The sequence below is a fragment of the Citrus sinensis genome, chromosome 4 (assembly GCF_022201045.2).
Source record: "Citrus sinensis cultivar Valencia sweet orange chromosome 4, DVS_A1.0, whole genome shotgun sequence".
Taxonomy (NCBI): Eukaryota; Viridiplantae; Streptophyta; class Magnoliopsida; order Sapindales; family Rutaceae; genus Citrus; species Citrus sinensis.
In genome coordinates this window covers 20,357,784-20,381,241 of record NC_068559.1, presented here as the reverse complement: position 1 = coordinate 20,381,241, position 23,458 = coordinate 20,357,784, and the positions used below count along the sequence as shown (strand labels likewise).

Genomic DNA, 23,458 nt, shown 5'->3' with positions numbered 1-23,458 from the left:
GTCTTATTGGTAGCTTCCAAGCTACCACTAAAACAAGACCAAACACAAAATAGGTCATCACAATATTTTGTTTGTAGGCCTGCTTAGTTGCTTCCCATGGACAGAATGAAGTTACATGTGCTTTTATTTGCACATGTGATGAGATAAATTGATGTCTATTTTGTGTTAAGGAGATATGATTTGAGTGTAAATAATTAGAAGAAGAATATAGTATAACCGAGTTTCAATTCCCACAAAGGCATATATGATTAGGAATTCTAACATTAATAATAGATCAGAAAAGAAGTGAAACATCTTGATCAATGAAAGGAAAAAAGATACAAACACAACCCATATTTAGGAACTATCGCGTCCCCACAGAAAGATTATGCTACTAAAAGATCATTTCTGATTTTGTATGCCTACAAAAAGATTCATTTTCGTTTCCAATCGGTAAGCAAATACAGTGACTTAGAGACAACGGCTCCGTATCGACATTGACAGATAAATTTACAAATGATATAACACAAAAATGACATTGTAATCCTCCTAAAGCAAGACCTCCAAATCTTAGACCTTGGAAAGGAAAAAAAAATAAAAATAAAATAATTAATGAAAAAAAGGAAAGCCTGGACTACTTGCAAAGTGCAAAATCTCGTGAAAACTTCTGTTACTGGCTGCAATTAATCTGAGTTCGTGTGCCTCAATATCAAAATGACACCTGCTGAAGAAAACAAATGAGTTAATGACCCAGGAAAACTGACTGTTTTTATTCAAAAGGAATATTTAAATTAGAAACCTACTGAAAGATGATGGTTTCTTCTGTTCTAAGATGAAAACAAGCCAATTCCGTCCAAGGCTTGATGATCCACAGTGAAGTCACACTATCTTTGTTGCATATTTTGGACCTCTTCATATATGGAACGGAAAAGAACAGTGGGAATATACCTCTCGCCGAAGCTTGGAAATATAGCCTTTAAGGTTTATAACCATAAAAAAGCAAGTCAGAAAAGCAGAATCTGGTAGATAATGATATCAAGATAAGTGCATAAAGTTTGGGGCTTATGGTGAGAAAAATATTTTCCATTCTTAGGCAAATTTCCAACAAAATTCTAGATATGCATAAAAAGCTTGTCTTAACTTGATTCTTGCAGATTTTGTATGCATGTGCATGCATGTGAGTGTGAAGAATAGGAATAGCTCCTTTAGTGGGGCATTTAGACATCCAATTGGAATCAACAAAGAATGCGACAATCTACAAATGATCTGAAAAATCCACCTTCTGTTCTTCATGGACCTTTAAAAAAAGGATGATATGTTTGCCTTCACAAGAAGCAAACGAAGCAAAGGCAAATAATCAATATAAGTCACTATTCAAGGCCACTTTTAGACACAAAAATTGTTTGCTGAGCATGGCTGAAGACCTCTGTAGCACAGAGGCTTTTTTATGATGCCTCAAATCAACTTTATGAGCTTGATGTTTGTGTATTCTACTCAATAATATAAGTTTGCATCACATACTATATATGCTGCTCACCAACCAAGCAAATATAGTCTCATAAAAACTTCAAAACAAGTTGCTTCGTGCTTTTGACCAGTAAAACAATAGTGTACATACAAATTAAAAACAAAATTCCTCACCGCAATGAGTTTTCCAGAATTCTCAGGCCTTCTTGCTAAGCTGATTGCTGCAGCAGCAGCAGCTCCTGATGAAATGCCAACCTAAAAGCAGCGTGGAAAAATAAATTAGCACTATTAGCTCTTAAAACGAGAGATATTGTGCTCTACAAGCAATATAGATATAGCTGATAAAAAAGGTGCAAAAAGGGAGATGAATTCAGAAGGTGGAAGGATTATTTGAGGTTCACACCCAGATAAGGAGCTTTCTACACCGGAAAAGGCAATGTAACGGTGAAACATTTGTTCAGCTTAAATGGGAAAAGAACGGGTTTCAAAAACCTTTCAGGTGGAAAAAAATTTGAAAGATTTTGTTAGGTCTGTAAGCAAAAACTTCCAGCTGAAGGTTAGTCATGGCCGAACTAAAAGGGGCAGCTATAGAGGCTTTAACATCATGTGAACGATACTAGCACATTACCAGCAAACCTTCCTCCAATGCTAATCTCCTTGCCATGTTAACAGCTTCATCATTGGTAACCTGCAATTTTTAGGTCAATAAATCTAACATTAGAAGTTCATCGAAACGACATCCAGCATGCGAAGAAACAAACTAAGAAACCTAATAAGCAATTTCTATATGAATGCATTATTCTTTGAGCCAATCCAAATCAAATAGAATATGAATTCAAAAGCTCAGCCCAAAGGACTTGATAATAGGGTGCATCACCTAGTGGAAAATGATAAACCATAAAACAGTCATTCTCATCTCAGTCAATCATTGTATTATATATAACACTGTATATTTAGAATTCTTCAATTCATATCTACTACTGAGATTTTGATACATAAAACTACTGTCTAAGACCACGAAACTAAATCTTCTAGTATAAGTGACCAACTATGTGTGATCCCTTGCATATTGTTCCTTCCCAACAAGAGTTCCTAGTCCATAGGACCACAAAACGGAAAACTATATAACTTAATAGGGTAATACAAATCCCTGCAGGAAGAAATATAACAAGTAAGGACCAAAAATTACACTCTTATAGGGATAAATACTTCCAAATATGTGACAGATTCAACCTTTTGATGTATACATTGTCGTCAATCAGACCAATTAAAGCTTGGCAGTATACTCATAACTACTCACAAGGGACTTAAAGAAATAAACTGATTAAACCTCAACAATTTCAAGCATGAAAGTAGATCTGTAAGGAATAATAAAAATCTGGAACCCAGAAGATTAATAAAACAATATGCAAACATTAAAAAGTATTTTCTTTAAATAACCAAAGTGAAAAGAAGCGGAAGAATTTTTCTTTACCTTGATAACCTCATCAAGCAATTGCACATCTAAGATGCTAGGCACATAACCTGTACGGAGGTATTACAGCTGTAAGCAGGAATGACAGCTAGAAAAAATTCACAAAAATTAAAGTGAAGATAAAATGCTTTTACCTGCATTTTCTCCGGATATTACACTCCTTTCTGCAGGTTCAACGCCGACTACCTAATTAGACAAAATAAGAAAAATTAGGAAACCATACCCTGTCATTCAAAAGGTACATAACACCGACAAGATGCCACAATGAAACTCACACATTGCCACTCAGCAGATTCATATAATGCCTGCCCTATGTACATTTCTTCAAGGAAATGAAGTTAAACACTCAAATTTCACTTAAAACTACCTTATACCTTCTACTGATACAGTTGAGACAGTTGCAAAGCAAACTTCGACTCTGAAAAGTAATATTGAAATCTTATAGATTATGAGCCTGTTCCCTATCATTCCACCATATCAGAATTCAGATCTTACCATAGAAATCTATAACTTAACTTTAGAATACATAAGAGACAAACTGCACAAAACTTATCATAACATTGAAAAGATAAGTGTTCAAGTTCTTCACCATAGTAATATCCTTGCCTTAATTTCTTTATTCATCATTTTCAAGAAGCGGCCAGTGCCTGTAATGGTACCACCAGTACCAATTGCAGCAACAAATATGTCAACACAACCCAGAGTATCCTCCCATATTTCTGGTCCAGTAGAGTCAAAGTGAATCTGAAATTCATGGGAATCGATCTTGATGAATGCAACTATAGAAAAAAACAAACAGCATTATTAAATTAGGTAATGCAGAGAAAACATAAATAACCTTTAGATTAGCCATATTATCAAACTGTTGAAACATGTAGGCATTTGGAGTGTTCAGAACGATTTCTTCAGCTTTATCAAGGGCTCCTCTCAGACCTTTCTCTGGGTCTGTCAGAATAATTTCAGCTCCAAATGCACGTAAAAGGATTCTTCTTTCAAGATTTGTTGACGCAGGCATGGTGACTATAAGTTTGTATCCCTTCACTGCCGCCACAAAAGCAATTCCAAGTCCTGTATTTCCAGTAGTTGGTTCGACTAACACAGTCTGCAAAATGCAAGAAAAAATTGCATAACATGCGTTGAACATGATCAAAACTAAGACGCCACTTTCATAACAATACATCTAAGCCCAAAAGTTTAAAAAAGAAAAGGCAGTTAGGAGATAAAAATATCTCAATGTGCATTTTCACAATGATTATGCTAAATATTAGTCGATTACCTTCCCAGGAGTGATATCTCCACTTTCTTCAGCATCAGTTATCATACTATAACCAATTCTGAGGTATCAAATATTTACAAATAGAAGAGTCAGTAATTACACATCATTAGTGCGCATGCACAACCTTATAAGATACTACAAAATAGATATTGTAACTTATCATTTACCATCACAAACAAATACCCCACATACTGAACGATAGTGGGTTGAAGTAAACATTGAATGCTTTCAGTATCCAAGGCAATCAGGCAAAATGTAAAGAATGTTACCTGTCCTTAACACTACGGCAAGGTTCCATAGATTCAAGCTTAGCGGCAACATTCGCGACACAACCTTCTGTAACTTTGTTGAGATACACCATTGGTGTCCTCCCAATCAACTATATATCAATTTTGTCAACAGCTTCTCATATCAGTAAAGATTTTAAAAACATGCCAAGTATTTTACATTTTCAAAGAAGTAGATTGGTGACATAATACAGGGGCAAAAGGATAAAAGCAGAACCTGGGTTACGTCCTCGGCGATGTTGACACCGTGGAAGTCATTTCCTTCTTCTTTTTCAATTTCTCTGGTGCTTGTGGCGTAAAGCGAGGAAGAAGAAGAAGCAGCAGCACCAGCTTTGGCGGAAGCAACAATGGGTAAAATTCTTCTTCTGGTAGCAAGCGCGCCGTTTATTGATGATAAGCTTGAAGTTTTGAAGCGTGCGAAACGGTGACGTTTTTGAGATGTTATGTTCAGGGGATGAGGAGGGAGAAGCTGAAGCGAAGATAAAGCCATTTTGGTGTTTTTGGGTTATGTGAGGTTTTGGGGAGGTTTTAGATAAATGGGCAGTTAAAACTATAAAAAGGGAAAGTTGAGGCGCTATTTGTAATTGAAGACAAGTTATACGACCAAAAGTAAAATTTGCCTAAATTTTAAGGGCACCTTTGTTACAATACCCTCCTTTTTTTTTTTTTTTTAAATTTTCAAACGGTAAATTATGCTGAAATCAAATTCAGCCACACATAATAAAACTTACGGTAGCCCAAAAGTAGCTAAAAAATAATATAACTTACAGTAACTAAAAAATAATTATCCAATATTAAAAAATAATAGCATATAAAACAAATGAAAAGTCATGAATAATTATTTTTAGATTTGCTGAAGTTACTTAACGAGATCCTCAAATTCGACATATACATTAGGTCATTTATTTGAATTTAAGAGTATTAATAATTTAATTTTCCTCCACACAGTTTATATATTTTGTTTTAACAGTCCACTTAATGCAGGCAAATCATTATTATAAACCCAGAAAGTAAAAAAATGAAAGAATGAACCAATATGATCATTAAATATCTTTATTCATACATGATCTTCTCCCCTTCTTTGTACAATGGAGTGTTGGCATTGCAGTTTCAGTCTCAAAAATCTGCAGCAAAAACACTTTGAAATTCTCACCTTTGTAATGCAGCAAAAATCCTATTGCTGTATTTCGCATCAAAATGTTTTGAAACTGCCATGCTATAAAGAATGCGAACTTTCTCTTTCACCAAAAATTTGGTTGTGATGGTATCAATTTTAATCCTTCCTCTTTCCCAGTAACAGTCCGAGAGAATCGCCTAGACTTGTGAATGTTCCTTCTCATGGCAGGAACTTTTCGAGCCACAGCCTGCCATATCATTTGAACAGCATCACCTTCCTTGGAAGGGAACTGAAACTCAAAGAATCTCTGAACCTCTTTCAACCTGTCTCTCATGTGAGTCCATTCATCCTTTTTGATATTCCTGACTAGGTTTATTAGAAAATTTTCCTTCACAGCATCTGATGTGCGTACAAATATGCAGAACTCGGAGTAGTCAAGAATATCTTCATAAGGGAGCTCAATTTCATCACTGATGATGACAGGTACGCAATGGCTAGCTATAGCATCAAAGAGGCGGTTTGATGATGGGGTGTCACCTGCAATGTTGAGGCAGAATTTGGAAGAGTGCATTCCCTGGCTAGCTTGGTGGATTCCATTCTTTTGAACACTTCCAAATGAGAAATGCACATCTTTTTCATCTTTTAAAAGGTAAAATAATTCATGTCGTACAGAGCCACCCTGAATTTGAGCAACAAAATAAGAATATAAGCAACTACAGTGATATTAGATATATAAAAGAAACAAGGACACCTAAATTAAAAAAAAAAAAATAGAGAGAACAGATTGCATGAACAGGCATGAGAGCAAAGCAGGTCTAGGTGAGAATATCTGGACGATGTTTAACAAGATCAAAATGTTATGAAAATTTTTTGAGACAAATTAATTTGGAGATATTTATTAAAAAATGCCATCAGGTACACCCTTTCTTCACCAGCAAGAAAAACCATAATTACACACAAGTCCATATAATTATGCATAAAATATATGGAGAGCTAGAAAATACAGATATTCAGAAAGTTAAAGAATGCAAGATCATGCCATTTAGAGAAGTGGTTACAAAACCAAGAACAACTTTTTTGACTAAGATTTCCATAGACATAGTGATTCTCAATCAGATCCATGTTAAAGTTCAAGATGAAAGATGTTTGTTAAAAATAATTAAAAAAAAAATCTCATAAATATTCCATTTGAAATCTTATCCGCAAAGTTCTCCATTACATAATGGATCAGTGTCTTGCACAAGAAAAATTTCTGTGGACTTTCCCAAGACTTGCCACAAATCAGAAGATATACATCATCTTTTTTACAGGAGCCTGCACACAGGATGGTACGTGGTATGGGAAGTCTTGGCAGCAACTATAATGCATTAATTACAGTTCTTCAAAAAAAGGTTCAAGGAGTATGCATGGCCAAAAGACAATGTAAGATTGTCTGCGGTAGCATACACAAAACATAGCAAACTTTAGGAAGTGAACAAATATATGCAAGGGCTAACATGGAGATCCAATTTCCTGAAAAAGATTCTAGAATCACAACTAAAAATTATCATAATTAGTTGATTCGATGACTCTCAATTCAGATTATATAGAAAAAAAGTGGAAGGGCAGCAGAAGACTTTTCACTTTTCATCGTTCATTAATTAATTCATTCATAGGTAAAAAAAAAAATTTAATAGTAATAATAATAATAAAGAAAAGATGAGATATTAGACACAAGTACAGACAAATGAAAGGACTTTCGAAAACCACATAGCATCATAGTTTAATACTACGAGGTAACGTGTTTAAAGAAGAAATTTTAGGATAATTAAACACTTATATTTCCACCTTGAAATCTATTGCAAACAAGCAACAACAGAAAAAGGAAGAGCACTTACATCTTTTCGGTATATGGCTCCTTGGAAGTACAGCAAAATTGGACGACTGTCAAACTCAGATGTATCATTGACATAGGATTTGACCATATGTTTGTAAGGTGCAATAACATCTTTATCAACATTGGCAATGTGAGGAGGGTACCTCCCAAAATCCGCAAGTATGAACATTGCTGGCCACAGCTTCGTCCTAGCATCTAACATACTATTGGGATGGTGAGCCACGATTAAATGGTCTCTTCCACCAGACCTCTTCCACTCTTCTTGACTTGTCACAAATCTCACCACCTTCTCTTGCAACACTTTGTTGTTGATCTTATTTTTTTGTGGACTCTTTTTGGAATACTTGTTATAGCTCAATGATGAAAAGAATGGTACAAATATAATATCGGCTCCACTAGAGTTGTGCACTCTTATTGCACCACAAGCACTTGGGTTGTCAGGAAGCTCCGAAGCAAGGAGATCTAGAGTAAGCCAATACTCTATGCTGTGTTGCAAGTTCAAACCACCAGGATAGTGTGGTATTCTTGTTCTAATATCAGGCCAAACACTACCCCCTTGTGATTTCCAATCTAAAAGCTCAAAGTGAAACTGAGGAGGTAAATCATACATATAAACCTTAAGAACTCCTTTTTTATTTTTATTGCACTTTATATCTTTTTTCTTTTGGGGTAACTCTTCTTCTTGCACACTATTCTTAACATGATCTAGACTCTTAGGTTTTGATTCTTTTGAACTACCGTTATCAATTATGGAAGGGGGTGCAGAATTGGACAACAAACTATGGTCAACGAAATGAGGACTGCCGGTAGAACGCAATACAAAGAACCAAGATAAGGAGAACAAAATTGACGTGATTGCAAGCAAGAAAAACAAAAAATTTCTAGAAATAAAGCCAAAAGAAGACGCATTCCTCTCACCCATTGCAATACGCTAATCCAAGAAAATCAGCAATGCTTTCAAACAACAGCCATTTCAATTCAAGATCAATTGAAACTGATATGATTCTAACAAGATACTCTTGAATGCAAATATTCCAATAAAAGCTGCAATCGTTTGCAGAAATGAGAAATAACCAGAAGGTCAAATGAGCTTTGGTCTAATACTAAACAATGAAAGAACCCCATCACTGCACAAACAGATATCAAATGATTCCTCATTCACCGCTTCTCACTCCGCATTGCAAACGACAAGTGAAAAGAAACCAAACCCAGATGAAATCTAATCCAATCTCACCAACCCACAACAAAAATGCCAATAAAAGCAAGAAAACCAATCAAGAATGAGAAAAAAACAAAATGGAAGTTGACGTTTAGTTTCTTGCCGCAAAGCTTGCTCAGAATTCGTACCGTAAGGGAAAACCAAGAGGGGAACGCACCAAACAAAAACAAAACTGTTGTTGTTGATGTAAACTGTGTTTCAGTAGTTTAGTTTTCTTGCTTGGTGTCTCTTCTCTTGTGGGCAAAGACTTTCAAGTAGCGTGGGAATAGGGTCTCTCTGTTGAAGCGGGCTTTAGTTCTCGCAGCTGGCTGGCCTTATTTTAAAAAGCAAAAAATTATATTAATTATGGATCAGTTAAATAATTAAATACTAGTACTTTTTTAGTTATAACTCGAATCATAATTATGAACAAAAAAAAGATATATAATAACCTTTTTTATTATATATTTAAATACTAAAATTCAAGTGTTATTAAATATAAACTATTTTAAATTATTGAATGCAACTCTTTCCTTGAATATAAGGTAACTCATCCACCTCCATACTTTAGTACTTCTTCATTTATCCAATAATATGTCAAAAAATAATAAAGATGAATACTTTTAAATTTCCCTAGGTAGGAATTTGCTGAGTAACTGAAATTTAGGGGTCCACTTGAGTTGCGGTGGAGATAGCACAAAAAGTTGGCCAAGGACAAATATTTTGAAATAGTTGCTTTGGCTACAATAATTGAATTAGGTCAACTAACTAATACATTAGATTATTAATATTGGGGAAAACGAAATCATATATAGAAAATAATTATATATAACCAGATTTGTGATTAGCAAATGGTTAGGTATCCTTGTGCTAATCACAGTTTAAAACCAGGGCAGGTGAATCTGGAGCCGAACCCCACTGCTCAATTTTTGTATTTCCCATGCCCTCGTCATCATAAAATAAAAAAAGAAAAAATTCAATCCAATTCTTTCTCCACAAGTTAACTGAGTCTTGATTTAAAATTTTAAATAATCCTGGTAATTTGTGCAATATTTTGAAATGTTCAGCGGCAACTAGCATGAACATCTCTGGTGACCATTTATAATTTTATAAAGAATACCCAGATCTAGATACAATACACCCCACTATGCTATAAGTGTAAATACCCAAATGCTTTATTATTATCGCATAATTGCATCAGTACGAGTCTTTATTTTGCCATTTTTGTTTTAAAGTATTGTTGTTTCCTAAGCAAATATCTAGCAAGATTATGCATATTGGGTGGGACTTGGTAGCATGATTCATGAATATACTATTCCCAACTAGAGTTTAAATTTTGAACCAACTTTGTTTAAATCCTGGAAAATGGAAATGATTTTTCATTTAGGGATCTGCTGTCACGTTCCTGACAGTGACTCAATATTTTAAGATGGTTAGCTCACCAACACCTGCTTCCTTAAAGTAAACAGATCTTATCAACATTTACTCGCATTCAGTGGTTCTTATCTTTTCGGACCAAAATGATACACAATTGAAGGATTGTGCACTTACGTTGGCATGTATCATCAAAAACCCATTTTCAAGAGAGACTCACCGGAGACCCTTTTATATTTGAACCGGCAGTCTTTTTATTAGATGAAAGTTAGTAGTCCCTCGAATATTTGAGAGGGTTAAAAAAAAAAAAAATTGTTCGACGGGTATGTATTTACCAAATATTGTCACTGGTGTGCCTTCATAATTAAGCTACAGGCGACGCTCAATGCTCTCTTTCAAGTTTGATTTTCAATGAGAAGAAAAGGGAAGAAAAAAAAAAAATCTATTGAAACTTCCTACATTAACTCTGTAATGGGGAACTCTAAATATTTAATTTCAAAATTAGCCGAGTCTACTTCTAGATATTTAGATAGAAATCTACCTTCCTAAAACACATGAAGAACTCGAAACATTGCTCGTATAAGTAGAAAGCGAGGTGGTTCACCACCAAGCCATTCAGCAGTTACCTCCACATATATCTTTAGAACACACGTTTGCAAGACTTGGTACTGAATTATAAATGCGCACAGCAATCAACTCTAGAGTTATAAGGTCATCAAAGTATTATCTTGCCATCAACAAATTTTCAAGTATCAATGGTGCAATAATTGGTAATGGCTATCAGGGCCAATCTTGCCCTGATTTAGGTTATTGTAACCTATTTTCTACAGTTTCCAAGCTATAGCACTACAAATCCCTAATTTGAAAAACCTCATGGAGATTTGTTTTTATAGGTTAAAGCAAAAGATCAATTACAAAATCCATGCTCCGGTTTCATCGGCTTCTTTAGTCACAGGAGAAACAAAATACAGCTTAAAAGAGATGTAAAAAAGTTCTTTATGTGGACCGAATAGGAGTGACGAATATCAGTCCAAATAATTGGACAACCTTATGGAAGTGATTAGAACTGGAACAGCATTTCTGAAGTATATCCAAGTGCCTCGAGGTGAGCAGCCATGGCCTTGTTCATTGGTGGTGGACCACATCTCAGAACCTGCAGATGCCACAATAACAGTCACTGCTACAGTAATTTTTTTTTTGGGGGGGGGGGGGGGCCTCAAGATCTTTTTGCTTCTTGTCAGCCGAAATTAGATAAAGCATGATAATACACACGTCCACATAGATTTCAGATAAATATTCAACATGAGAATGATGAGCTGGAATATTCAATCAGTGTCCAACAAAAGAAACGATGCTTACATGCCATCCAAACATGTTAAAGAAACACAAAGCAAAGAATTTGGGTGTTAACCTGAATATCAGAAGCAGGTGCGGGACAATGGGTTTGAATCATTTCCTTTGAGACAAAGCCAACACCACCATTCCACGATTCAGGAGGCTGATGAAGTAAAACAATGATAAGAAACAACAGTTTTCAAAAAAATATCATATCCAATCAAAATCAATCACAACATACTTTTAGGTGGGTTTGCATACTGTAACTAAAGATTTAGCTATTGCTAGACTGATAACTTAGAAATTTTAGTGCAACCTAGCCAAATTTTAGTCTCATAAGTTAGCTTTAGTTCGACCTATCTGCATCATTGGGTTAGGATTGCAACCAAACATGAAAATGTGTTGAAGGTAAGAGTTGCTTAAGAAACGCAACTAACCTGATTCAACACATAGTAGATTGTGAATTGATCAGGGTACTTCGCCGCAAATCCATCCAATTCTTCCTGCAAATACATCATATGATTTGATTATGATACGGTCTCATTAGTTAAAAAAAAAACTTCAAATCTTCACATATTACACGTTCGGCCTTCTCAACTCCATTTCCATACCAATTATCTCAAATTACATCATCCTTGGCCATTTAAACCCACAATGATGACTATAATCACATTCAACATATGATATGAAAAAAGGTGGCAACTGTGGAGATTTACACAAGGAACTATTATAAAACAAAGAAATATTTATATATCAAATATAACCACTGAGAAGAAGATGTTACTTTGAAAATTCAACCAAGTTCTTTCCTGCAATGCTCGAGGAGCATTTCTAAAACCTCTAAAAGGTTCGAGATCACAAGCCTAGGCTCTTTGCAGGAAACTGATGCAATGGGTTTAGGTAGGTCTTTACTAGCTACTATGGGCTTTGACAAAGAAAATAACATGAAAAAAAGAGAAAAAATGAGAAACCCACTGAAAGAAAATTCTCATGTAAAAGATTTAAAATTTAAACACCACAAACAGGTACTGAGTGGCAGAAGGGGCTGCGCATGTGAGATGTGACTGAGGGGAAAAATGAAAGGAGTAATGTAATCCTTGGGGCCGAAATTGACATGTATTAACATAGAAGTGGGTATATATATACATATATATTCAGCTCATTTGCCTCAAATTTCCAAAGGATCAATTCCTATTTTCTGTTTACTCCTTGATTAATTAAGTGGGGAAATATTACTCTCCTGATTTTGCAATTATTGCTTGATGACCAATTAAAATATGCACCAATCCTATAGTTCCCAGCATGCATACAGCTACAAACAGGTCTGTGTGATAGTCTATCGGGGATAAATGGACCATATCTATGTGGAGTTCTGTTTTTAAGTACTTCAATAAAGCAACTATAACAATAAATAATAGTGCAATAGAAATGCAGATTACCTTTAAAAGAATGTCCTCATATGTAACATTGGCATAAATGAGGTGCACCTTTGTCTTGTCATTTGGGTTCTCTAATATGGCTCTAGTAACCTGAAATGAAAGAAGCAGTGGAATAAATGAACACCAATGTCGGATGGATGATAATACCCAACAACTATTAGAAGCCAAGATCCTTAAAAAGGGACAACATTGTTTCTTAGCAACCTACTTGGAACATTGGAGTGATGCCAGAACCTCCTGCAGTCATCCCAAATGCTCTGACCTGGCCAGGTTGATACCTGAATCGACCCTGGTAGCAATAATTTTCCAAGATCAGCAGTCCAAATGAGAGATTTTTCAAAGAATTGTTGTGAATCGTACATGAATGACAATTATCCACAGACAAAAAAATTGCGAATAAGTAATGATTATCCACAACTTACAAAACAAACATATTCCACATGAGCTGAAATGAAAGTTTGCTCCTGAGCATACCTCTAATTGATTTTCCACAAGAAGCAAATTATACTACGACATTGATTGGGCTTTAATACGTGAAAAACAATTTTCTATGATTAGATAAATTATGATATGAGATTTACCTCAAATCCAAAAAATGGAAACAGGATTCAAATTTTAATTTTTGACGTTACTTGGTATGGATGTACAGAAAACATATGTTCCTTTGTAATTGAAACATTATGACAATTTTGTTAGGAAAAATAATATGTACTTGCAGAACAATATATACATTCTTTTTTTTTTTTTGGGGGGGGGGGGGGGGGGGGTGGTGAAGCAGCATTATGACCTTGCCGTCTAAGCACCATTAAATAGACAAGTACATTAATCATTCAATTCATTAAGAGAAAAAACTGAGATAGTCTCAACTGCTATGGTAAAGAGTTCAATTAAATAGTTCACAAAAAATTATTAACTCCGAGTTATATTGAATAACAAGAATGAACAATACACATCCATGCCCAATGATAACTTCTGTTGTTACTCGTTATGCACTTGAAACATAATGGCTTGTTCTAAAACACACTATGATGTTTGCCACAGATTGCATTGAATTAACACTAATTAGAAGTGATAACAAACATGTGGCATGGTAAAGATTATTGAAAAATATACCATCTGAATGGGATCCAACAAAAATCATCTTAACAATCTCCTTTCTTTTAATGTCACAGACTAAAGATTTTATTTTGGCAGGCCGGGCGGGGGGGGATTGGGTTGTTGTGAAAGGGAATAAATACTCAGGCAGCCAAAAGGAAAAATGTACCTTGGGTCCCTTCACGGCAAGATAATCACCAACACGCATCTCACGGAAATGGTGTGACATCCTTCCTTGGGGGTACATCTACTTACAAAAAATCCCAGAGAGCCAATAAACAAGGGGCAAAAATTGAAAACAAAAATCATATACATAAAAAAATAAACCCAACAAAGTCAAGATACTAAGAGATAAGTCTTTATTTATACCTTAATAACCAATTCAAAATGACCAACATCAGAATCCAATGTGGTTGGGGTATATGGTTTAATAACCTCTTCACCCTGACTATCCTTGCCCCTGTTTCAGAATACAAGGAAGAATAACCAAAACTGTACTAAAGAAACGGGTAATTTTTAAAAACCTCCCCTGAGGTTTGGGCTTGTTGCAAGTAGATGGCGAGAATTGATTTATTTGTAAAAAACCCCCTACCGTCAGTTAAGTTTAACATTGACCGTTAGTTGACCGTGCAAAAACAATATTACCCTTAACAATAGTTTGTAAACGAAAATAACTAAAAAAAAACCAAAATTATTGGTGCAAAAAGCACAAATCCTATTTTTTGATAATTTTATCCTTGTCAATTCTAAAAATTTACAATATCATAGTTAAAGATTATGACTATTTCATTTTTAAATTTTTAATTTTATCTTTCTTGTAGGAATTTTAAGGAAATATCAATAATTTAAAGAGGATTTTTTAATTTTTTAATTTTAACTTTTTTATAGAAACTTTAAGAAAATATCAATAATTTAAAAAGTGTAAAATAGCTAATAATTTTGGTTTTTTTTTTAGTTATTTTCGTTTATAAACTATTGTTAAGGGTAATATTGTCTTTGCACGGTCAACTAACGGTCAATGTTAAACTTAACTGACGGTAGGGGGTTTTTTACAAATAAATCAATTCTCGCTATCTACTTGCAACAAACCCAAACCTCAGGGGAGGTTTTTAAAAATTACCCGTAAAGAAACATAAAACATTAGTGAACTTTCATTTTATCCATTAGAATCATTTACAACCAATACAGTAATCCAAGCAATGACAACCTTTTGACAAGGAAAACAAGAAATAAGATGCATAGATCAAGAGCAACAGTTCAAATGAGATGTTGCCTAATTTCAACAAGAGGGAATGCAGAGGAGAATTCATTCAACAAACCTGCAACTTATATGTTGTCCAATTGGAAGACCCAAAACCGATGTAGGCGTTGGGAGTTCAAATGTGAACTTTGCCACATTATGGCTCAGCTGTAATCGCTTGACAAGCTTAAACTCCTTGAAATTCTCAGGATCTAAGGAAACTGTAGACACATATTATTGGTTTATACAAGTAACAGCACAGATAACAATTCTGATAAACCATAGAGAAAAGAAATTCACACAGAAGCAGGTTCCAATTTGCAACAAATAAACCCTATTGATACAATATTTCAAGAAGAACTGAAACATTACAAAGCATTCATGAATAAGGTTTGGCTTAATTGAGCTCAGAGTTGGGATTGCTATTGTAGCTTAGTTCTCATACACTTACCCAAGTTTGAGCTTCTTTGTAAGCCAATTTGCGATTATTAACTTAATCTAAAGTCATTTCAGTGTCAAAGTCAAATATAAACTAACCCATTGTCAAACAAAAATTAGTGATCATAATAAAGATTATCTATTCTTAGAGACAAACTAAACTCTATAAGCCCTTTTTAGTCTGTGAGTGCCTTCTAGAATCCGTGTAGTCGGATTGAGGCAATCTTTTGTTGAGCTTACAGTCAAAATTGTCAAATTCGGTTGACAAACATTTAAAAAACCAGCTATCATGAGAAAACCTATATCACACAGTGCATAAAGCATTGCTTTGCAGGTAACTCATACGGAACTAATTAGCTTTATTTCCATGACCAAAATGATTGTCTTTGCATTGTGCAAAAACCCAACACAAAGGAACCATGAAGATGTAGCTAAAAATATAACTTCTTCAACAATACACACAGAGAGGGAGATTAGAAAATAAAAAGGATTAGCAATAGGATGGATCTCATATACTTGAGATCAAATCCAAGATTTCAAATTGTGTAGCATTTGGTTTCACAAAAATGCACAATTTCCATTTATCTCTACTCTTAACATTGATTGCATTCAAGTTAACATCATAGCATGATCTCTCCAAATAAAAAATACCCACCAACCGCTAAATACAAACAAACAATTTTAATCGCATATCAAAGATATTAAAGTCCCACATCCAAACATATATTATTTGAAAAATGTAACAAATTGAGTTAAAGGTCAAACCTTTGGGCTTCTTAGAGGAATACAAGTAAGCAGCACCAACAGCAATGGCCAAAACAGCCACAGCTCCACCAACGAGAAGCTGAACATCTAAGTTCTGCAGATATTCCATATCCATGATGATACAGAAAAGCTCACCAATAGAAGAACTAAAAGCCTCGGATTTATCAATATATGTATATAAAGAATAAATTTTTAACTCAAAAATCAAAACAAGAAATGGAACCAGTAAATGGGTGGGAGAGAAAATAGTGTGCGGTTTATTCCATTTCTTATCTTCTGGTGCTCTGTTTGTTGTGTGTTGGCTGGTAAGCTGCTATAATGGAGAATTTATTAAAGAAAGAAAATAGAAGAAAATGTTATTGGTTGGTAGGTGCAAACTTCAAACTGCGAAGATTTACAAATAATTCCCTTAATTTTTTTTTTCTTCTTAATCTTTTATGCTGATAAATTGAATATTGAGGGATTCGCTTTACCTACCAAGTTCTTGAAGTGAGGTTAATATATCATCATACATGTAAATAGTTCTGCATATTATTTAATTAATAAATAGATTTTCTTTGGCTTTTTATTGATTAATGTTTGGTCAAAGATGTTCGACCAAAAACAATTTTGCAACGAAAGCATGACTGAATGGGTGGAATAAAAAGTAGTAGATTTAATACATAATATTTTATGAGTAATGATACAGCCACAAACTCTTGTACAAACTTATTTTGTACAAACTGATGTGGCATGATAAGATTGGTTGAATTAAATATCACTTGGCCCACATGATTTGTTTTTATTAATTTATATTTTCATTCAACCAATGAATTAATGCCACATCAGTTTGTACAAAATAAATTTGTACAAGAGTTTGTGGCTGTATCATTACTCATATTTTATTTCAGTCGTGTACAAATTTTTTGAGTCAAGTGAGATGTACAATTATGAAAATTCTAAAATATATAATTATTTAATAAAAAAGGAGAAAATTTATCTTTTTTTCAAAAACATAATTATAAAATTTCACAAAACTCCCTGTAGATAACGCAATTTGAAGACAAATTGAATTCATTTAAATTAAATTGAAAGAAATCTTCCCCACATATATGCACATACTTAAAAAAAAATATGTCTTCACCGCCTTAGTAATGGGTGATTAATTTTGTTCTGAAATTTGTAAACAACCCAATGATTTAAATAATAAAAATTAATTATAATTTTATCGACTGAAATCAAAGAATTTTTTAATTTCTTTTATAAGCTTGAAGCTGAAGGTATAATATCGAATTTAAAATAGAAATAGAGTCCCTCCGTTTATTTTAATGCTGATTTGGAGATGAAATAGCCAACTGGGGCGGCGTTGAAAACGAAGATTAGGAGTCCAGTCACCAGGGGTGGGCCCAAGCAGGGGTAGTTCGGTAAATTAACATATGCCAGTCCACCTACTACCGACAGTGGTTTTAAGCCCGCACGTGGTTTTCAACCATCAACTATTCAACTTACTTCTGTTCTGAGGTGCACGTGATGGCCATTGCTGACTTCTTGGGTGCGCGGGATAAAGTTAAAGTTAATACCTTCTTTAATGGTTCCCCCCTTGGGGTCCCCCTAAAGGGTGTTTCCCTGTAGGAAAATTTGGGCTACAATAGGTTTTGGCATTTGAGATGCCAATATTGGCTTCGCCAGGCCATCGAGATTCAAATATTTTATTATTGAATCTCGTGCAAACTTGGACCCTAATAAGGTAAAGGCCTTACTCTATTCTTATCGGAATAGCGGTCTTAGAAGAGGGATACCTTTTTGATTTTAAGCCTAGATGGGTTCCCCTCTGTGGTACCGGATACTCGGGTCCCACTCCGGCTATTAAAATATAAAGGAATAGAAATGAATTTTAAGTGGGAACCACAAACTTATAAAATGAGAAATAGAAATCTCATTTTAAAAAATAGGTAGGAATAAAAATAGAGAATAAATTGATATTTTTATTCATTTAGCATTTTGATTTTAATCTATTCTTATTTGATTCTTAAACTGTAGACTAAAATATTGTGATTTGCAATTATTAGAAAAATAAAAAAATTATCAAATTCACAAATAATTCAAAGAAAACTACAAATAGACCCCACAAGTTTGCCATTCATCATGGATTTATCCATACTATAATGATTCGTCAATTTGTTTATGAATTTGTACTATACTGATGAAATATATATGGGTGTGTTTAGTATTGTTTTTTAAATATTATTTTTATTTTTGTTTTATAAATTAAAAATAATTAGTTTTTAGTGAAAATAAAAATATATTTGATTAATTATTTTCTAAAATGGTATTTGAAATGAAAAAGTGAACATGTATTTTGTTGTTTGTGTGAAAAAGTGAAGACAATGAATGAGAGTAAAAAAAAGTATTATAATGAAAAAGTTTTAATAAATATTTTATTTATTCTTTTGTAACTGTAAATTTTTATTTTATAAAAATGAGATAAAATTAAAGTTTTTGAAAATTGCTAAAATAATACATTATCATTATAGAAAAAATTATTAAACAAATAATAAAATTGTATCATAAAGTAAATATCGGTCATGGAGTCCACACGACAAGCAATATAAATTGTGGGAAAATGCTAAGGAGTGAGAGGAACGAGAGAATGACAAGAGAAACGACATTCTCTCCTGCCGTTTCGCTTCTCGTTTCTCTCGCTACATAAAACATTAAAATAATAAAAGAATGAATAAAGAAAGACTGTTTTAGCGCTTCGTGTAGAGGGAAAAGTTAACAAACCTATCTCCAGCCCTCACTTTCCTCTCTACCTCACGGCTTTCGGCGTGCCTCACCAGCTTTTGTCTCCCTCACGCTTCCAGAAGCTCCCTCACGGCTTCCGACGTGCCTCACCAGCCTCTCTCTCCCTCACGGTTCCGGCTTGCCTCACCAGCTTCTCTCTCCCTCACGCTTCTAGAAGCTTCCTCACGGCTTCCGGCATACCTCACCAACTTCTCTCTCCCTCACGCTTCCAGAAGCTCCCGCACAGCTTCCGGCGTGCCTCACCAACTTCTCTCTCCCTCACGTTTCCAAAAGCTCCCTCACGGCTTCCGGCACGCCTCACGCTTCCAGATCCCTCACGGTCCTTTCCCTAGAACTAATAATCTTAATTACCTTTGCTTCATACAAAAATGGAAGGCTTTGCACTAGTAATTTTTTTTTTCTGGGCTAAAGTTCTTTAACGAATAGGATGATGGCTAGTTGTTCCTCCTCCGCCGAGGTATCTCATTTGTCTTTTATTTTTTTGTTGCTTTTGGGGAACAATGTCTTTGCTCTCACTGTTTGTCACTCTTGTTTCATTTAATTTTTTTACACTTTTATTTTCTCGGTTTTGTTCTATTTGGTTTAATATTTTTTGGTTATTCTGTGATTAATAAGTTGTTTGATATTTTCTAGTTTGGATCTAATTTAAGAACTTTTGTCAGTTGGAGTTTTGTTATTTACATTTGAATGACTTGAAAATGCAAATGTGTTAGCCTTATGGGCAAGAATCAATTTTGATCAATGCTGAGGAAATTGCAACAGTTTTGAGGTTTATGTCAATTGTATGTATTTGCAAGGTTGATTTTGTCATTTTTGTTCATTAGATAATTTACTGGCACTATCATTGTTGATGGAAGTGGTTGAAATTTAAACTTGTACTTGTATATATATATATATATATATTTTTTTTTTCAGAAGGAAGTCATCTTTGCGGGCATGATGGTTTATTAAACATTTGTTTGAAATTTTTGGTTCCCGTCAATTGGGATATAATGGTTTGTTTGTTCTTGTCATATGAAGTCGAAAAATGTAATTGTTTGGTAAAAGAATATGTGGAATCAGATATCTTTGGATATGACAGCAATTTATAGTGGATTAATTGCATGCTTAGTGTAATTTTTGCTCTGTTTTTAACAATCGATTAATTGCATGGTTGCTGTAATTTTTGCTTTGCTATGTTTTTAACTTCCAGGATTGTATGCATGCTGTTTTTTTTTAATATTTTGGCAGTTTAAGTAGTTTATAAATGACGATGTCATCTAGTACAAATGAAACTCGGAATTCATTGCAAATATGTAACGAATGCGGTGAACAAATGGAGTTGTTCACGTCACGTACTACAAAGAATCCAAATCGCAAATTTTGGAAATGTAGAGAATGTAAGAAATTTGAATGGGTAGAAGACCGTAAATGCAGTGAAGAGAAAATTGATTTGTTAGTGGAGGAAGTTAAAAAGTTGGCATTGGAGATTGAATGCTTGTCTGTTAAGTTTCAATTAAACTTTGAAGAAGACAAACACCATGTTATGATTTGATTAGAATACTTGTAATTGTTTTACTATGTTTTATATTCAAGAATTTTTTTTAAGTTCTTTTAATTTGTACTATGAACTGAATTTACTATTGTAATTATAATTCATATCTAAAAAAATGCAACAATTGCTAACGGACCCAATAATAAAACATATATATTGGAAAATGAAAAAAAAAATACAAGTGCCAACAAACAAAAACAATACAATAACCGAACATTTGAAATGATTTTTTAATTTCCCACTTTTTCTAACTTAAATCCCAATTCAGACAGTTCCATCATTCCATGCAAATGCTAACAAACAAATGCCAACACAATAACACAAGAAACCGTCAACCAAACAGAAACTGAAAAATACAGCAAAAACCCATAAAGAAAAACAAAGAAAAAAGGAAATCATTAATTATACTTCCGCTGTTGGCTAGTGAAGCAAAGAAAATTGAAAGGAAACTTTTTGGGTCATCATTATTTACGGACAAGCTAAACTTTTTGGGCCACCTATAAGAAATTATCTGTAGTGAAAGGAAATTCATTATGTAGTGAAAATACTCGTAAACATTAACACAAATGTAAGTGAAAATAATCGAAACAAGTTAAAGTCAAACATAAATTTGTCGTCTCAAGCCAAATCTAATTGAAATGATAATGAAAATAATCGAAACAAATATAAGTCAAACATCAATTACGGCGATTGTTGTCTTCATTACATTGTTGATGTAACAATTGTTGAAAATTCTCACTTGCAGATCCTTCATCGAAGGAGAAGAATAATGTGACTGCAAAGCATACGGTGGGACTGATTGCATAATACACAAAAAATTAAAATATCATTATACATTGTAAAAATTTGACAACGTAAAATATAAGTATGCATTAAGAAATTTATAAATATAAGTATGCATTAAGAAATTTATAAATATAAGTATACTTACTGTGTGCCAACTATAAGGAATTGGTTCGTAAATATTATTTCCACCAACTTGAAATGGGTATACAGGTACTTAAAAAAAAATTGTTAAATTCATATTAAAATTGTAAAATTAAAATTTACTTGTGAATTTGTTTCTTACATTATAATAGCCTAAACTCCCGTGCTGATTGAGATTTGCATTTACATTGCTTCTTTCGTGAAACGTCTACATATACTCAACAATATACTTAGTTACATATGTTAAAAATAGTTGAACTAACATTAATAATAAAAACTCAAAATAATATACCATTGTCATGTTGCTCTGCTGTATGTTGCTCTGCTGTGTGGAGACTTCATTAGTCATTTCAAAAGATGCTGAAGCATTTTCTTGCAAATCCTATAAAATTATAATATACAATATAATTAAGAAAAAATTAAGATAAAAGATAAAATGAAATTATAAAACATATATATGCATTCAAACAAACCTTATTTTTTTTCGACTGTCTTGTTCTTTTGGGCATGTTTTTTTCGGAGTGAAGATTGTTTCTCAAACAAGGAGGACGCCCTTTGCGACGTGCCACTACTGAATCATTAATTACATGTTTGATGTTGTTGCTGCTACAACTTACTTCACCAATAGCAGTTGTTTCCACACTTGCACACCGAATTTGCTTGGGCAGATCCTTCATTGTTTTATTAATCCAATCCAACACAAATTTATAACTACTCTCATTATCAGCAGCTATGTTTGCAACCTCAGTGAAATCAGTACACATTTTGTCATATCTCTCTTGCTGAATGGATAAATTCTGCATACTATAACTAACTTTCACCTTACTATAACATCTCTTCACATATTTCCTCCACCTTGATAAAATGTACATCTCTGGAAGTATTTCAGTATCATGCCGTATCAGCACTGAAAGGGCATGTCTACAAAGAATTCCCCTAAACTGAAACTTTGAGCAGATACTGCTAACTTCACATTCAGTTTCATCAAACACAACCTCAAAGTTTTTTTTCTTTCCTTGTCCAAGTGATTCACTGATTTAATATATTGACCCAACAGAATCCATTGTATCACAATACATCAGTGCAATTAATTCTTGCTGGAATTATTTGAACTTAGCAATTGTGTACATCTTCTCAACTTGTTTTTCCATCTCATATCTTGTTACACACAGAGTGTTTTTACTGAAACACTTGGCATCTGCTTGCCATTCCAATTCAGCATTCCTTTGCAATGCATTTTCATATTGCTTCACAAACTGCTTTAAATTTATTTTTGAGTTAACAAACCCATCGAAAAATGGATTCATACTTTCACTTCGCTGCGTTGTTGACATTCTCGCCCAAAAACTGTCTTTTAAATAGCATGGAACCCAATGATACCTCTCATCATATAAACCATTTAACCAAGCATTATCCCATAAATCATATGTTGTAATCATGTCATTCCAATCTTTCTCAAATGCAGCAGGGCTCAACGAATCATAAACAACAGAAAGTAACAAAGAAATAATACTTTCACGTTCTTTAAAAGCCCATAACTTCTCAGGCACCTTCTTCATTATATGCCACAAACACCATCGATGCCTAGTCGTAGGAAAAACATGCTCAATTGCCTTTTGCATTGCTTTATCTTGGTCAGTAATAATACCAATGGGAGGAGAATCAGACATGCATGATAGCCATGCCTCAAATAGTCACGTAAATGTCTCCGTATCCTCGTGAGAAATCAAACCGCATCCTAACAAAATAGACTGTCCATGATGATTAACTCCAACAAAAAGGGCAAACGACATATCATACTTGTTCGTAAGATACGTGGTGTCAAATGTTACAACGTTTCCAAAATATTTATA

The 23,458-nt window shown here is 33.9% G+C and overlaps 4 protein-coding genes across 6 annotated transcripts; all 4 read right to left on the bottom strand.

The window, feature by feature from the left end:
* Positions 1–370: 370 nt before the first annotated feature.
* On the bottom strand, positions 371–5,070 carry LOC102611226 (putative inactive cysteine synthase 2). 3 transcript variants are annotated; one of them, XM_025101334.2, is made up of 13 exons: positions 4,701–5,070; positions 4,466–4,575; positions 4,197–4,254; positions 3,759–4,022; positions 3,510–3,664; positions 3,295–3,381; positions 3,055–3,106; positions 2,921–2,970; positions 2,075–2,134; positions 1,621–1,701; positions 1,259–1,302; positions 783–953; positions 371–703 (listed from the first exon to the last, which is right to left on the bottom strand). In XM_025101334.2, exons 1-6 carry the CDS (start codon positions 4,971–4,973, stop codon positions 3,360–3,362), a joined length of 882 nt encoding a protein of 293 aa, XP_024957102.1. In that variant the 5' UTR covers positions 4,974–5,070; the 3' UTR covers positions 371–703; positions 783–953; positions 1,259–1,302; positions 1,621–1,701; positions 2,075–2,134; positions 2,921–2,970; positions 3,055–3,106; positions 3,295–3,359. The 3 variants fall into 3 exon arrangements, with proteins under 3 accessions (XP_024957102.1, XP_024957103.1, XP_006484794.1); XM_025101335.2 differs by lacking the exon at positions 3,295–3,381 and having other exon boundaries at positions 4,701–5,065; XM_006484731.4 differs by lacking the exons at positions 1,259–1,302; positions 3,295–3,381 and having other exon boundaries at positions 371–700; positions 3,527–3,664; positions 4,701–5,041.
* A 450-nt stretch (positions 5,071–5,520) lies between these two features.
* LOC102611902 (probable arabinosyltransferase ARAD1) lies at positions 5,521–8,999 on the bottom strand. Its single transcript, XM_006484734.3, has 2 exons — positions 7,478–8,999; positions 5,521–6,279 (listed from the first exon to the last, which is right to left on the bottom strand). The coding sequence occupies exons 1-2, from the start codon at positions 8,396–8,398 to the stop codon at positions 5,725–5,727; spliced, it is 1,476 nt and encodes a 491-aa protein (XP_006484797.1). The 5' UTR covers positions 8,399–8,999; the 3' UTR covers positions 5,521–5,724.
* Positions 9,000–10,747: 1,748 nt separating this feature from the next.
* On the bottom strand, positions 10,748–16,835 carry LOC102612193 (NADH--cytochrome b5 reductase 1). Its single transcript, XM_006484735.4, has 9 exons — positions 16,361–16,835; positions 15,237–15,378; positions 14,287–14,377; positions 14,087–14,164; positions 13,031–13,111; positions 12,823–12,912; positions 11,821–11,886; positions 11,460–11,546; positions 10,748–11,201 (listed from the first exon to the last, which is right to left on the bottom strand). Exons 1-9 carry the CDS (start codon positions 16,473–16,475, stop codon positions 11,109–11,111), a joined length of 843 nt encoding a protein of 280 aa, XP_006484798.1. The 5' UTR covers positions 16,476–16,835; the 3' UTR covers positions 10,748–11,108.
* A 4,174-nt stretch (positions 16,836–21,009) lies between these two features.
* On the bottom strand, positions 21,010–23,275 carry LOC127901876 (protein FAR1-RELATED SEQUENCE 5-like). The gene is made up of 4 exons (XM_052439908.1): positions 22,734–23,275; positions 22,223–22,637; positions 21,898–21,987; positions 21,010–21,024 (listed from the first exon to the last, which is right to left on the bottom strand). Exons 1-4 carry the CDS (start codon positions 23,273–23,275, stop codon positions 21,010–21,012), a joined length of 1,062 nt encoding a protein of 353 aa, XP_052295868.1.
* Between the last annotated feature and the right edge of the window lie 183 nt (positions 23,276–23,458).